The sequence below is a fragment of the Austrofundulus limnaeus genome, unplaced genomic scaffold, assembly GCF_001266775.1.
Source record: "Austrofundulus limnaeus strain Quisiro unplaced genomic scaffold, Austrofundulus_limnaeus-1.0 Scaffold15, whole genome shotgun sequence".
In the NCBI taxonomy this organism is placed as follows: Eukaryota; Metazoa; Chordata; class Actinopteri; order Cyprinodontiformes; family Rivulidae; genus Austrofundulus; species Austrofundulus limnaeus.
The window spans coordinates 284,569-297,589 of NW_013952417.1; the positions used below are offsets into that span (position 1 = coordinate 284,569).

At 37.5% G+C, this 13,021-nt stretch overlaps 2 protein-coding genes across 4 annotated transcripts in view; both read right to left on the reverse strand.

Annotated features, from left to right (window-relative positions):
* The window catches only part of dcp2 (decapping mRNA 2), a 20,293-nt gene extending 14,518 nt beyond the window's left edge, over nucleotides 1-5,775 (reverse strand). For both annotated transcript variants that reach the window (XM_014002790.1, XM_014002789.1), the window contains exons 1-6: nucleotides 5,540-5,775; nucleotides 3,298-3,449; nucleotides 2,996-3,123; nucleotides 1,511-1,609; nucleotides 1,267-1,419; nucleotides 1,073-1,185 (exon numbers count right to left, since the gene is read on the reverse strand). In XM_014002790.1, the coding sequence (XP_013858244.1) occupies nucleotides 1,073-1,185; nucleotides 1,267-1,419; nucleotides 1,511-1,609; nucleotides 2,996-3,123; nucleotides 3,298-3,449; nucleotides 5,540-5,607 (713 nt within the window). In that variant the 5' untranslated portion in view covers nucleotides 5,608-5,775. The remainder of the gene's footprint in view (nucleotides 1-1,072; nucleotides 1,186-1,266; nucleotides 1,420-1,510; nucleotides 1,610-2,995; nucleotides 3,124-3,297; nucleotides 3,450-5,539) is intronic.
* A 1,330-nt stretch (nucleotides 5,776-7,105) lies between these two features.
* cenpa (histone H3-like centromeric protein A) lies at nucleotides 7,106-12,335 on the reverse strand. 2 transcript variants are annotated; one of them, XM_014002801.1, is made up of 5 exons: nucleotides 12,241-12,335; nucleotides 10,722-10,884; nucleotides 10,415-10,536; nucleotides 7,938-8,012; nucleotides 7,106-7,516 (listed from the first exon to the last, which is right to left on the reverse strand). In XM_014002801.1, exons 2-5 carry the CDS (start codon nucleotides 10,813-10,815, stop codon nucleotides 7,388-7,390), a joined length of 420 nt encoding a protein of 139 aa, XP_013858255.1. In that variant the 5' UTR covers nucleotides 10,816-10,884; nucleotides 12,241-12,335; the 3' UTR covers nucleotides 7,106-7,387. The 2 variants fall into 2 exon arrangements, with proteins under 2 accessions (XP_013858255.1, XP_013858254.1); XM_014002800.1 differs by lacking the exon at nucleotides 12,241-12,335 and adding an exon at nucleotides 12,062-12,121.
* Between the last annotated feature and the right edge of the window lie 686 nt (nucleotides 12,336-13,021).

Here is a 13,021-nt window from a genome sequence, read left to right on the forward strand (position 1 = left end):
GAATACGAACATGTTCTTGCATGAGGCCCAATGAGCTTCTGCCTGCTATCAGCTGCTGCTCTGCTGCGCGCTCATCATCATCTTCATCATCAGAGCAGAAGCCGACTTTACATTAGCAAAATGGATTTATGGCTGAACGAATGTCCACGTCTTTTTTTTAATCACCTCTGTGAGTAATAATACTTAAAAGAACAAGTTTTTTCTCCAACAATTAGGTGTGGAAAAACTACAGTTGTTAAAGCGCTCTGCGCGATGTGCAGCGAGAGGAGAGGAGAGGAGAGGAGAGGAGAGGAGAGGAGAGGAAGTGATTATGATCCTGCTACACGACATAACTTTTCTACAGCGAGAGGGGGATATTTTGAGGATTTATTCTCTCTATACGTGTTTTAAAATGCTAGAATTTCTTCATTATATTTCGAACTTCTCCTGCTCAGTTGTCTCTGAACTCGCAGCCTTGTTGACACAGGTGCGATGACGTAATGACGTAATGACGATATGACGGTACAGCGTAAATTTCTACCGTAGGCCACCTTCATACCGTTTCTACCGTCTACTGCATATACCGCGCAGCCCTACCTCATGTGTGTCTTTTTGTTGTTCTCTTTAAATAAAATAAATAAAATAAAAGTTAAATAAATAAATAAATAAATAATATGGTGACAGTATTTAAAAATTCTGACAGTATTTGTTACGTAAGGTGATGCGCCAAATTTCCACAAGACTGCTATGAAAACTGACAACACATTAGAGCTGCTAAGTCTTTTTCCACACCTTTCTCTGGTTCTACAACATCCAGTTACATGCATGTAAATGCTCATAAGCAGCCATTTCTCCGTTACATATCACTGACTCAACATACCACAGATGGTCTCTCCCCCGCCCCGGTAATACCGCTGTATGAAAATGATCAATACCGCCCAACACTGCCCAACACTTCAGTGGTTTTAAACAACAGTAGTCACTTGTGGAAGTTTTTAATTTTTATCTCCACTTCTTAGTCTCCTTAAAACATACAGATGGATTTGCTGTACTAAAGAAACGATTCGTAGATGTTACTTCTTTATGCACATACCTCATGAATGGAATGGCCATGAAAAACCTGTTCGGGGCAAGTCCAAGTTTAGACTTTGGGGTCATGTCATTTCGGTGACAGGGCAGCTTCTCAACAGGAAACCATTCAATATTCTAAAAAAAATACATTATTATGAAACATGCCTCTTAGATACTGAAATAAAAAAAATCCAAAGTATTAAAATCTGTTCTTACTCTGATCTCTTTTCTTGTTTTCGGGTTAAACTTTGTATCCTTGGACACTCCTGGTATGATATAGAGCCGCACCAACTGGTCAGTGATCTTCTGTTCGATGTACATGTCCTTACAAATGCGATTCTTGATATCAAAGCCTGTTTCCTCCAAAACCTGAACAACATTCATCAAGTTGGACCTTGAACTTAATACACCAGTCCATATACAGAATATAGCTGGTCATATCAAATGGCATTTTACTCACTTCACGAACTGCGCAGTCATGGGGAGCTTCATCTTCGTTCACTTTCCCTTTTGGAAAGCCCCAGCCAGATTTTGCAAGGTAGCCCTGAACAAGTAATACCTAAAAAAAAGTTGTTCTAATTAAAGCACAAACACAAACTTCCCTAGCTACCATCGTTCATTATTTACAGTCTAACCCAATGATTCTCAAATGTTTCAGAACAATTACAATCTCAAAAAAATATTAAGGTCTCCAAGTAGCAGCATCAAAATATAGCAATTAAATTCACTGAAACATAACCTAAAAACCAAGCCCGAACATTTACCATCATTGGGCCTCATGCAAGAACCGTTCGTACGCACAGATTTGTTCTTAAATTGTGCGTACGAGTGATTTAGGAGAATTTGTGGCATTCACCAATGTTTTCGTATTCTTAAGATTTTTTTCAGATACGAACAAAATTCACGAGTGGTCCAGACCTGTCGTATATTTTACGAGCAGTCAGTCTGCTGTTATCCAGACGGGTTTTCCTCCCTAATAACTTTATATTTCGTTAGTTTGAAGATATTTTGAGTTGAAAATAAATCACACTCCATAATTATGTTGACAATAGGCTATTCTGCTTGAATTAGAGTTATAATTTTAAATGTAATAATTTGGACTAACAATATAAATTCTACGTCCGGCTGGCTTATCCATGATTGGGTCGTGGGAGCAGCAGCAGAGAGACCCCACTCTCCCCAGTGACACCTTCCAGCTCGTCCTGGGGGACTCAAGACGTTCCCAGGCCAGAGGGGATACATAATCCCTCCAGTGAGTCCTGGATTTTCTCCAAAGTGCCAGACATATTTTGAAAACGTTTTAAAATGTTATTTTAAAATATTTCAGAACCGCAACTGAGACCGCTTGAGACCGTGTGTGTGTTGTGGGGGGGGGGTTCGGTGCGCAGCGCCATGGCTTCTGAATAAATGAAAATGATTTAACACAGTTGTTTATACTTTTAGCAGCTCTTTTTATTCCACAGCTGACCTGCTAAAAATGACAGATTTTCTTTTCTGGATCTCTGACAGACGGACTTCAATCTCTGAACTCGTAAAGTTTTTCTTTTTAATTTTCGCTGTCATTTTCATGAATGGACACTTCCTTGTATCTGAGGCAGGAAACATAGCCTTATATGGTGTTTTTGGGGTGGTAATTATGCTAATCTCCTCTCGCGTGCACGAGCAGCTGGATAGAACAGGTGTAATTTACGCAGCTCATTTACGCACTTTTCCTGAGGATAGAAGATTTTGTTGAATCTGACGTGACATGTTCGTACGAACCCTTCGTACGAACAAAAGTAAGAGAAATTTAGGATAAGAATACGAACATGTTCTTGCATGAGGCCCAATAAACCTACTTGGCTAAAGAACATTGACAAAAGCCTGATTATCCTCAGCTGGGCATATAAAACAAAAATTACAGCAAATTTTCTTTAGACGTGAACTGAACACAACACAAACTCACATTCTCCAGTGACTCGTCTAGAATAATTGCACCATACGTTGGTACACCCATCTTGTACTCCTTCCACTGCTCGAGAACTTTCTGCACATCTTCTCCGTGAGGCAACAAAAAAGGACAATGATGGAAAAGTTAGCAGCTGTCAAGGAAATCTAGGTCTACAAGCACGATTTAGCATGAGCACCAGCCCCATTTGGCTTCTAGTGCTAACTGCTAAATATACATTTTCCGCACAGATAAATCACAATACATTAACGTTCTGATTGCTTTAAAACAATGTTATCATAAGCCACGTGTAAGGATATCAGCTTTGGCAAAGTCTCTGATCCCGCAGTGAGGTGCTCCTGGAGTGTTCTGCATGCAGAAGTCCAGGTAGAACCAATGGGCCAGCTCAATCTGGAAGCACACTCTGATAGCATTGTCCCGCTCCTCACTGGGGATGTGAAGGATGAACCGGCTGAAGAAACACAGAAACACACCAACAAGAGAAGTCAGAAGCTGCTTTATGGTACTTGTATTAGATTACGGTCCGTTTAGCAGTATGGCAGTATTCTTACACTATTTGATTTTTTTTTTTTTTAATGTAGGGGTGCCCAAACTTTTTACCCCGAGAGGGCCAAAATGAAAATCTATCTGAGTGCTGTGGGCCTAATGCAGTAATTTGATACATGAAAAACAAATACGTTTTTAAGTAAAGACATTATTTTTAATGATTATGCTAGCAGCAAGTTTTTTAACCCGTGCACTTGGTGAAAGTTTGACATTCGCTCAGGGAGCAAAGACTTATGGAACATTTCATAAATTGTTCATATATTATTAAATTATCATATTATATATGGTGTGCAAATAATGTGTACTCAAAACTAATTTAAATGTCTAATGTAATTGCTTGTATTTCATGTTTAATTTTAATATAATTCAAAGATAAATTCAGCACCATGAGTGAAAACTATCTGATCTACAGCCTCATATAGTCATTGGGCCAATGCCTGCTATGTTTTCATTTGCAACATTTTTTGATCGGATTTAAATGTATTCAGATTTTAAAAATCCTAATGTATTGTTTACATGGGCACAGAATTAATTAATCCGATTATGACGAGCGTTTACTGTACATGCACCAGGCTTTTTATTCAATCGAACCTCAAGTTAACAAAAGTGATTTCCATCCATCCATGGATGGAAATCACTTTTTTCTTTACTTTTTTGCCAAAATCATCAATATTAAAACAATAAAAGGCTTGAACTACTTCAGTTGGTGTGCAATGAACCTAAAATATATGAAAGTTTAATGTTTATCAGTACATTACAGAAAATAATGAACTTTATCACAATATGCTAATTTTTGGAGAAGGACCTTTATTTCAAGAGTTTAAAAGTTTGTATTTTCCATGCTAATACAATATTTAGACAGTAGGACAGAATCTCACGGCAGCAAAAGCTCACAGCAGACACAAATGACCTTGTTCACATGGAATAGGACGTACAGATTCGAAAGGTAAGAAGGAAAAAAGACATATCACACCTGATATCGTCATTGCAATATTTACCAATATTATTGCCATCACAACATTTTCTAATATCGTTCCACCCTACAGATGAGTTCTTCCCTCCTTTGTGTTTTGTCAAAACATCTGCTTTTATAGATGAGGATTATATGAACAGTCAATCAATATATCCAATCAGCAGCACCAGGCTGCTCTGTTCTCTTTTAAATCCTATTCAAGCTGCAAGGGTGATAAGCAGCAATATGGTGGAATCTGTTGTGTGTTTATTTAGTTATGAAACCCGATGAATCCAACCAGTTACTTAAACTACAAGCATGTCTTAAAGACATAAAAAATGTATGACACAATTCCCTGCTTCTAAACTCGGATAAGAAAGAGGTTGTGGTTTTTGGACCTGAACATTTTAGTAATAAGATTTAAAGCCTTTCACTTCCTCTGGATGGCATTAATCTGGCCTCCAGTTCTAATGTAAAGCACCTTGGTGTTATTTTTGTCTTATAACCCCCACATTAAAAATGTTACCAGGACTGCCTTCCTCCACCTGCGTAGTATTATTAAAATTAGAAACATCTTGTCCAAAACGGATGCAGAAAAACTGATTAATGCATTTATCACGTCTAGGCTGGATTACTGTAATTCTTTATTATCTGGGCATCCAAATAAATTCTGTAGAAATCCTTCAGTTGATCCAAAATGCTGCTGCTAGAGTTTTAATGAGATGGAAGGAGAGATCATATTTCTCCAGTTTTAGCTTCTCTCCATTGGCTCCCTGTCAAATTCAGAATATTATTTAAAATCTTACTTCAAACAAAGCTCTCAACATAAAGCTCTAACATCAGCTTCATGTAAATGATGCTTTTGCTTATAAACAGGGTTTATTACATTTATGAGAACTAGAAACTACATAGCATTCTGCGCCATAACATATAGTATTAGCTAGCTTTGATTTTAAGTTAAAAGTTGGACAAAATACGATTAAATTAAACATAATAACGTCTATGTTTTGCCCAAACAACAAAACTGTGTGTGCTATGCTTACCTGCACAGATCATCCAGTACGCTGGAGGGGATCTCCACTCTTTTTGTTTCCATGTTGGTTGAAAACATTTCGCTTCTGTCTCAAAGTAGCAGACTGTAGAAGTCTCTGGTTACATCCTCACTTCAAAGACGTCAAAATCCCATCTAAACAGAAGAGGACAAAGCCTGAGCGGTTAAATGTCGTCTAGTTTTTCCCACCAGGAACTGAACTGAGCGGTCCTGTCCGAACGCAGCTGCGCATGCGCATTGGTAAACGTTTGTTTACCATTTCTTCTTCCTCGATTTTACTGTTCAGTTTCTGTGAAGGGTTCATTACTGCCACCTACAGGTTGCAGTTAAACAGTGAAGTCAAAGAAGGGCTCAGCTTTTTCCCCCACAGGTTACTGGTGAGTTTATGTTCTTCTCTTCTCATTTTACAAAAATGACCAGTGCTGTATAAATACCACAAAATGATACTTGAGTAAAAGTACAAGTATTTTACACAAAAATACTTTGGTTAAAGTTAAAGTCTCCTTTAGGAATATTACTTGAGTAAAAGTCAAAGTATCTGAAATTTTTTGTACTTAAGTATTAAAAGTTTAAGTACTGATTTAAAACGAGCAGTTAGATTTTCTGTAATGACATTTATGAGGAGGTGACCTCCCCAAAAAAATGCAGAAATGACTTTATTGTATTAAAATAATTAATTTATGTTAAATTAAGGATATACTAGTCCAGCTGTTTCAGTTTATATACATATATCAAAGCCGCACAAACCTTTTCCCCAAAATGAAAATCTGAGGGCTGCGGCCAAATGTAATATTATAATTCATGAAATACAAATACCTTTTATTTTAATGATTATATCCTGCTGGAGTGTGACATGACTCGTTTGTGTACAAACTAATACGGAACCAGAATTTTACACATTTATACTTCTCATTCAACCACAATTAAATTAACTCCATCTAGGAGGCACATATTATATGGATAGTATTTATTTATTACAATAAGCTGCAATGAAAACAAGCAAAAATGAAACAAAAGTAACAACTTTCTTTTTGCCTTTTTTAAAAAAATATAAGAAAGTACAGATAATTGTGTGAAAATGTAAGGAGTAGAAGTAAAAAAGTAGGCTGAAAATAAATTACTCAAGTAAAGTACAGATACCCAAAAATTCTACTTAAGTACAGTAACAAAGTATTTGTATTTAGTTACTTTACAACTCTGAAAATGACAAGAGGTTCTCATTTTGACTGAGAACAGCTTTTAGATTTTTTAAATAGTATTTTCTTCACCAAACCAAAGTGATGGCACCTGACAAATTCAAACATTGTTGCCACTTTTATTCTTTCCTTGTTTTCCTTAGCTTTCTCATTTGATTTATGTGTTTTGATTGTGACCTGCATCTTTATGCTCTTTCATTAAAAAATGGATTTTAATCAGTGAAGTGGAAATGTTTGAAGTGGTAGGTCCAAATGCAATAAGTCTACTGATATTTGCAATTTATTTTAAATGTTCATTTGAAATAATTACAACATCAGCAAAGTCACAACATAAAAAAATAAACTTGCTTCATAAAAAAGTGTATTGTACAAAAAAAACATTTTATTAAAAAAAACAAGCATACTTCACTTAAAAGCATTATGTACATGTCAAAATTAAATTAGCAGATAAAAGTGTATCAGTAATAAAAGCAACCAGAACCACAAATGTCTCTCACTTTAAGAAAACAATTAAAACATGTCTAAATGTTTGAACCACACACAGTGGTATAGTATATTATTTATAGTATAGTGCTTGGAACAGAGGTACTGGGTGACTGAATGTTCTTTCTGTTGCTGGCATTCTCCCCGTTGTCATGTGGATTTTACAGGTTATCCACCCCACGGAGTCTCCTGGCCAGCTGAATGTCACGAGGAAATAAGGTGACCCTCTTGGCATGGATGGCACAAAGGTTGGCGTCTGAGAATAACAAGACGAGAAATGCCTCTGCAGCCTGGGAGCACGGGGAGAGGCACACAAACACAACGCACATGAGAAAGAACAAAGATCTTTAGCCACAGTTGTTGTCTATTTACTGACAAATTCACTTAAGGCCTATCAACTAAAAAATCTTCATTAAAGGGAACAAACGCACACAGGGACAACGACCCCTTAACTATAAAGACGTCCTGTGGTCTGATGAAACTAAATTGAAAGGTATTAATTTCGGCAGTCAGAATGAGCCCTAAATACAAACAGCCAGTTTAGATTAAAATGTCCAAAATGTTAAAGGTGAATTCCAGACATTTCTGAGTATTTATCCAGTGGCAGAAAGATAACCGTGGTTGGTAGGAACAGAGTGTATGCCTGAAAGGATTAAATAAATAATCCTAACAATAAAGATAATTTTGCTCTTGAAGAATGTAGCTGCTTACCTCCTGCAGGGCCATCAGAGCATAAACCTGCCATCGGTATCCTTTCATGGAAAAAGACTGGCACACCTCACGAACCTGAGCCAAGAGGAGCAGCCGTTATTAACAAGAAAAGGTGAAAGAGGGAAAAACAAAAAAACAAACAAACAAACAAACAAACAAAAAAACAAAATAGGTTGATTAAATTCCTCATCTTTGAAAATAAATTTACTTGTGCTTCCTCCCACAGTCCAAAACCTGCTTTTTAGGCTGATTGGTAACTCTGTGAGTGTGTGAATAGTTGTTTGTCTCTATATGTGGCCCTGTGATGGGCTTGAGACCGGTCCTGGGTGTGCCCCGCCCCTCGCACAGTGACAGCCATGATCCAGAAAGAAAGAAGCGGGTAAAGATAATGGGTGCAATAATAAATAAATAAATGTATTTTCTGTCCTCTGTAAGCTTTCATCATCCACTCAGACATTTCTGGTATTTAGCAGATTCGCTTGTTACTCTGTTTTCTTAAACACCCTCTACCAAAAGCAGGAGGGCCATGATTTTTCCTGTGTCTGCGTCTGTCTGTTCGCAAAATATTAAAAACAACCAAAACAAATTTTTTCAGGAAATAGTCACTTTATGCATGTCTACAACCGATTAGCCTTTGAAAGCATCCAAATTTAAGATGACAACCAGCTGACGTTAGAAAACACAAAAATGGCTACTGAGTTAAACCATGATGCAGGAATCACAGTGAGTGTGACATATTTTGAAGATTTGATGAAAATAGTTAAAACTTCATTTCTCAACTTAAGATAATCTTATTCTAGCCTGGTAAACCAGACCCTTGTCCTTCAATTTGCTTCATACGAGGGTCTGGACTCTCGGCTATAGAGAAGGGATTCTTGCTGGAGGCGTGGCCTCTGCTGAAGTTTAAATTAATTGGCTCGGTTTGCCGCGACATATGTGTGACAACTCCACTGTGAAGGAGGCTAAGCTAAGAAGCTAACTGGAAATTGCGTGCTCTGTACAGTAAACATCCCTACCGAGAGGAGAGAAGTAACGAGCCGAACAAGACGGCTGTAAATGAGAGCTGCTGCTTTGTCAGAGAAATTTGATTTAATTTGGAAGCCTTATCAACACAGACTGGCTTTATTCACTTCCTCCACTGCCGTATGCTAAACTAACTAGCAGACACTGCGCAGAAACTCGACGTTCTGTTCTCTGATTGGCCCGAATGAAATGCTCCTGAAGAAATCCTTGTCTATGGGTGAAATCTCAGACAGAGCAGTGAAGGAAACTAGAATTGAGTGGAACTGCGTAGGAAGGCAAGGACCAGGCTAATCTCAAACACTCTGGTATAAATGGCGGCTGGTGAAATGAGTTGTTTGAGAAAGGAAACCTTTCAATATTAACATTTCTTGAATATGTATGTGTGATAAAACAGAGAGCAAGAATATACAGTAGCTGTTTTAGCAACAACTAACCACAGTTTGTTTTGCATCAAACTGAACTACTGAGCAAAACGCTGCAGTTACATACAGGGTTCCTACAGTTTAAAGAAAGCTAAATTTAAGACTTTTTAATGCCAAATGACATTAAATTTAAGACCACTTTCATAATAAACACAAATGACAAAAAAATAAAAGCTGTAGCAGCAACTCGTGAATCAAAGTATTTTCGGTTAAAGTATTCAGATATTTTGCTAACAGATCAAATTTTTTTATCCATATCCAACTGCTTTTTCGTCAAATATAGCAAAAACATTTGTAGCAGTCAGTTTAACGAACAAATTTTAGAGTTTTAGGACCCACAGTGGGGTCTTAACCCCAATTTGCTGTAGATGAAACCTAAAGTGCCCGTGACATCAAAATTTGTAAGAAAAGTTAATGCATTTTTGCAAAGACAATATTAACATATTAGAAAACAAATTTCCCATTGCACAGATGGACAGTTGTTGAGATATTTGCACGTGAAATAACAGGAAGTGATGTCAAAAGGGAATGTCAGCATGTGAATATTTAAAAAAAATAAATGTTACCAATTATTTTAATATTTGAGATGAATTACAGTCATCCTATTTCCAATGTTTAACATTTTTAAGACTTCTAAAAGATTAATTTAAGACATTTTAAGGTTAATTAAGGCCTTATTTTGGATTGATTAATTTAATGCCTTTTAAGAGACTTTTTAAGGATCTGCAGGAACCCTGTACATAAATTAAGTCATGTTACATATTAAACTTCAACATGTGGATAAAACTGACAATTTTAAAAAGTCAACAACAGATTTGACACCCGATGATTACTTTCTGATACATTCATAAAAACCCATCCAGTGGATAATAAGATCATTTGTTAGCAGACAAACAGGGCTCTAGCCAACTGTTAATCTTTTAAGTAAAGATATTGTGTTTGAAGTACGTGTTGGGTATTATGCTCAGCTACTATCACACCAACGTTTAGCTCAACATTTATACAACTGGTTGAGTTGTTTGTCTGACTCACCAGGCGAGCGAAGGGTGCCTTCCTGATCAGAAGATCAGTACTCTTCTGGTACTTACGGATCTCCATTAAGGCTCTGGTTCCTGGTCTGAATCGTTTTTTCCTGGGAGACACAGGAGACTTTCCTAGAAAAGCAGAATCAGGCTGTCATCACGACTCTCCTTTGAAGCGTCACTAAACCTTCATATTCTCCTTTTCACTTTGGAAAACGTGTGTTTGATGTGTATTTGTCCCATTTTTCACGGCTGCGACACGCTACACACGCCCAAAACGTTTGACAAAATGAGCCTTTAGTTCCGCTCACACCAACCTGGCTTTGAACCGGATAACGGTGGGGACGGCACAGGAGGGCGACGAACAGGAGTTCTTGCCTTCCTGCGGCTGGCAGGACCGGTGCGACGCATAGTCTCTGCTGCACGGGTCAGCTCGGCACGAGAGGAGGAGGACTGCAGCCACTGCCTCGCTGTGGAAAGCTTAAAGACAGCAACACAAACCCTTCAGTTCTTTACTGTGTTAAACATGTCAAACACAACACATCCAAATAAAAGCTGAAACTGATGATGACCTCTTTAGCTGACGTTTACAGACTTGCTGAAAATAGTCCAAATTTGTAGCACGTTATGAACCTTACAGTGTACAGATATAAGGAAATACTATGGATTTAAAAACTCTGCAGAATACTAGTTTTTTGTGACATTAAAAGCAAACCAAAACCACAAAACTGTAAATGTTTTACACATTTACTGTGACACTGTAGATGTGGGGGAAGATGTTAAAAAAAGACTTAAGAAATTGGTTGCATAAGTGTGCAAACCTTGAAGCTGATACTATGCTGATGCACTTTGTGTTTTAATTACAGCCTTCAGTTTTGGATCACAGCATAGTAGTGGCACATTTAATGGCTCCAGACTCTTTTTGCCGAGGGGCTCTTTGGCTGTAAAGGTTGCAGACCCCTGCTCTAACCCATCATCCAGAAATATTATAAAGAAATCTGATTATTGTCCTGATGCATCTCAGTAATCCAGGTAAAAAAAWKKAAAAYYAAAAAAATTGTYTAGGTCRTCTGGACGGGTTCTTCTCTAATGAAACGTTTCGTCTCTCCTCCAAGAGACTTCTTCAGTCTGAGAGTTTCAGGCAAAATTCAGGCTTTTAAGCACTGCCTCCATATGACTGATACTCACATCACATGGCTATCGTTGACACCTAATTAACACCTATTGTTAAAAAAACAGATTATTCACACGCAGAACACAACCAGTACTTGTCAAAACCTGCAGCTCCCAAAGTATTACTACAGACCAGGATGACAGCCTCCCTGATGAGTTTCCACCTCATCTTTTTATCAATTTTAGTCCTATTGCTTATATAATAATGTATTTTCCCCTTCATTGGACTGATACATCAAAACAGTGAGAACTTTTGGTGTCTAAGCCCTTGTTTTTCAGTTTTGGAACACTAATTTAAAAACTACTTATCAATAATAACATCTGAAAACTGCAAATCTCTACACTTGTTCAGATATTATTTATTGCTGTACCAGGTTGTCCACTCGTGCAGATCACACACTGCTGCCAAAACAACTTCCAGAAGGAGCAATGAATATCATTTAGATACCTTTGGATAACCTTTATTTGACATGGCTAAACTAACCGTATCAAAAACGCCTGATGATGAAAATATGTAACAGCAGAGCATCACGCCTTCGACAACACAGCTTTCACAGTTAAATGAGGGTGTGTGTGTGTGTGTGTGTCCATCGGCCGGATGAAACCAGGGTTAAAACGTAACATTAACTGTTTATCTAAACTTAAAGAGCGATTATAAAATACCTGTGAAGAACGCTGTTCCCGAGGTGTTTAAATCCTCCTAACAGAGTTGATGCTTCAGCAGCCGTAAGATTCAAATGACGGTGCGTTAAATGTTCGTCCAATCAGATTGTAAAAGAGGCGGGACTATCGGCTTTTAACAGCTCTGAATGGACGAGCGTGAACGTGACGTTCTTCTTCTTCGTTTAAATTTTATTGGCGGCTGGCAACCAACAAGGTGTATTTAACGCCACCTATTGGACTGGAGTGTGGTCATCAGATCTCAGAGGGAATTTAACACACTTCAATGATGAGTGTCGTGTAAATTCACATAAATACATGTATGAATGTATGAGCATGCACCGGCATACACACACTTACATACACATAGTCTAAATACGATTAATTAACCCAGTATTATTTAGAAACCTAAGCTAGTGGTTTCTGTCATAGTTTGATTTATTTACTAAAAAATTAATCAGAGACAGTCCTAATTTTTTCTTTTTTTCTGACGTTCCTCTGAGTATTTATCACATTTTAACAAGACATGCTCCACTGTTTCCATCTGATTGCAATAATTGCAAGCCCCATTCTCATGTTTTCTTATTCCTAAAGAGAGAACTATGAAGCCCAGAATGCCCAATTCTAAGTTGAGTCACAATTACTTTCTCTTTCCACCTTCCGCTCAAACAATTATTACCCTTTTATTAATTTAATTAAAAACAAACAAAACATTTCACACAATAAAACAATACAAATAAAACAAAATGAAAGGCAGCAGAAGAAAAAAATTCTTGTACTGTAT

Excerpts from the sequence above, each read along its gene's own strand:
- cenpa (XM_014002800.1), bottom strand. The coding sequence starts at position 12,106 with ATGCTCTGCTGTTACATATTTTCATCATCAGGCGTTTTTGATACG. Across the intron at positions 10,885-12,061 it reads CATCAGGCGTTTTTGATACG|CTTTCCACAGCGAGGCAGTG; the intron begins GTTAGTTTAGCC and ends GCTGTCTTTAAG. Across the intron at positions 10,537-10,721 it reads GTTATCCGGTTCAAAGCCAG|GAAAGTCTCCTGTGTCTCCC; the intron begins GTTGGTGTGAGC and ends CTGCTTTTCTAG.